Raw genomic sequence first — 2,479 nt, 5'->3', positions numbered from 1 at the left:
AACCGGTTCTATATAGCATGTCTTATTTACCTTTTTGTATTAAGTTAAAAAATGCTTTTGTTTACTAAATTCCGCCAAGAATAGGTTTTTTTTTGAAAAAACATGATTTCATATTTATAAGTATATTATTTCAGAACGCACACCATACTTATTAAAATATTCTGTCAGAATGTCTGAATTAAAGAAAGAACAATATAATCTATAAATCAGATTTTTAAACATAATAGAATCGATTGTCCCATAAAATCCGGATTTCCCTTTTTTAAATCTTATATAATGGACTAAAATGCCTTTATAATGATATTTGTGTTATTATATGGTACATGTTATTCCATTGTATTATCATAGACCTTCAAATCATAATCATTTATTCTTTTCATCTGTTGATCCAAAATCGCTTCTACGACCGCACAATACTTGTTGTCCATGTTATAACCTAGCTATATATATATATATATATATATATATATATATATATATATATACTAGTAGGGTACCCGGACGATGCGGCGGTGACATATATACTTTATTCGGCGATTAATGTCCAACGATAATTTGTTTAGGTTTAAAAATATGAATTATTGTTTTATCTTAAAGAATTAAAAGTCCATAATTTTTCTTTTTAATGTTTGAACTTAATGCCATTATATTCATTAACGAACATATCTATTGGTTAAATATTATAATTAATTTCTTTTAGTTAGGCATCGAACAATATTCTCTTGGTGAATCGTGTTCTTTAAACGATTAGTTTTATACGAAAACTTTTCACATTACAAAAATCAAAGAATGCATCGAGATATATCATTAACATTTAAATACATATAAATAGAATTCGAACGTAATTTTATTTTACATATCACGTAAAACTTCTCGATACACCATAGGCTTCACTGAGACTTTTGTATTTTCGCGTGATATTCCTCTAGAGAGCGTCACATAAAGTTGTCCATGCGAGAATACTGATTCTGGTAGAAAAACACCCACATTTGGAATTGTTTGGCATTGAGCTTTATTGATTGTCATAGCAAAGCTAAGTCGAACCGGAAACTGCTTTCTTTTTAGTTTGAATGGAGACATATCATCTGCAGATGGATAAAGAGGGATTCTTGGCAAAAATACTTTTTTTCCAGCATGATGACCCACTGCTATTTCTATATCGATAACGTTCATTTGAAAACCTTTGCATATCAATCTTGTTTCATTACATAACTCGTTCGAAGGATCAATATTCCGTAATAATATTAGAGGGCATCCAACTTTATGTCGAAGGTAGTGAGGGGGCAAACCACTAACATTTAGAGAGTTTAAGAATTCAATCAGATAGAAGTTATTCTTATCGTCTTCTGCTTCATCAAAACTGTAGTACACCTCACGGAACCTATCGATTAGTTGGTCATTAATTTCGTCGACATTTTCATTTTTAGTTGATAATATCGCCCTGGAAATAATATAATCAGATCAACCTCCATTGAGGTGGTAATATGTTCGCCTGACTTTGTATGTCTATTTTAAAATGAAATGATGTTAGAATGCCAGAATTATAAGCAATGTAATATTTAAAAGTTTATAAAATGTATGTTTTTTACCATTGAAGCTTTGATGTGTTAACCCCAAACATATTTCGTTGTTTTCTTCTCTACGTGTAACATGATGCTCTTGAGTAGTCTCTTTGGTAGTTGACAAACCTTCAATGTTTCCTTGTTAGTGAATATTTTCAAGCATCCTCTTCTTCTCTTCACTTCGCTTATAACAATTTCGATTAGTATCTTTCCTATTTTGAGCAACTTTATTTGCACCATCTAGTATAATATTTTCCTTATCCACGACTGGAGTGCCATGTGATGTTGAAGCCCTCGTTTGTAAATGACCTCATTTCACGGCTAAAGTACCCTCGATTTTGCAAGTTTTCAAATGGCACTCTTTCCAATTGTTGTCTACTTGTTGGAGTTATTATTTCTTCAGTGAAGTCAGTGGTAAGTATTGTTGATAGACTTGTTCCTTCACCATCACCTAACTTTCGAAGTTTTTCCTTTTTTTCGTGATATCCTTGATTAACTTTTTTTCGTTTTTCTGCAAAAGTTTGGGATCCAACCCCACTAACAACTTTTTGCTTTTTGTTTGTCTCATTATGTGTTGTATAATAGTTAATAAAGTGTTTCTTACAAGTGTCTTAGCTCAAATAAACAAACTAAACATATAATTACATTTATATATATCACACATACCCTTTTCAATATCTATACCGATTTGGGTCAAATTATCATTTTCATTTTCACTATCTTCAGTCCTCATTTCACTATCTCCATTCATCATTCCACGCTATAAAATTACAACATATGAAAAACAACGTATTATATTTTAATTTTTCAATACAAAATTTACTCAACACTTGAATACACAAAAAGCAACAATATGTATGACTACAATAAAGTTTGAACAATACTTCAATTTGTTCATCTACAAAGTCTTTCAACAT

The 2,479-nt window shown here is 30.5% G+C and overlaps 1 protein-coding gene across 1 annotated transcript; it reads right to left on the bottom strand.

Annotated features, from left to right (window-relative positions):
• Nucleotides 1-852: 852 nt before the first annotated feature.
• Nucleotides 853-2,479, bottom strand: LOC145010510 (uncharacterized). The gene is made up of 4 exons (XM_078969042.1): nucleotides 2,447-2,479; nucleotides 2,229-2,322; nucleotides 1,893-2,073; nucleotides 853-1,441 (listed from the first exon to the last, which is right to left on the bottom strand). Exons 1-4 carry the CDS (start codon nucleotides 2,477-2,479, stop codon nucleotides 853-855), a joined length of 897 nt encoding a protein of 298 aa, XP_078825168.1.

The sequence above is a fragment of the Lactuca saligna genome, chromosome 8, assembly GCF_052625555.1.
Source record: "Lactuca saligna cultivar CGN05327 chromosome 8, ASM5262555v1, whole genome shotgun sequence".
Lineage (NCBI taxonomy): Eukaryota > Viridiplantae > Streptophyta > Magnoliopsida > Asterales > Asteraceae > Lactuca > Lactuca saligna.
This window is presented reverse-complemented; position numbering and strand designations above follow the sequence as displayed.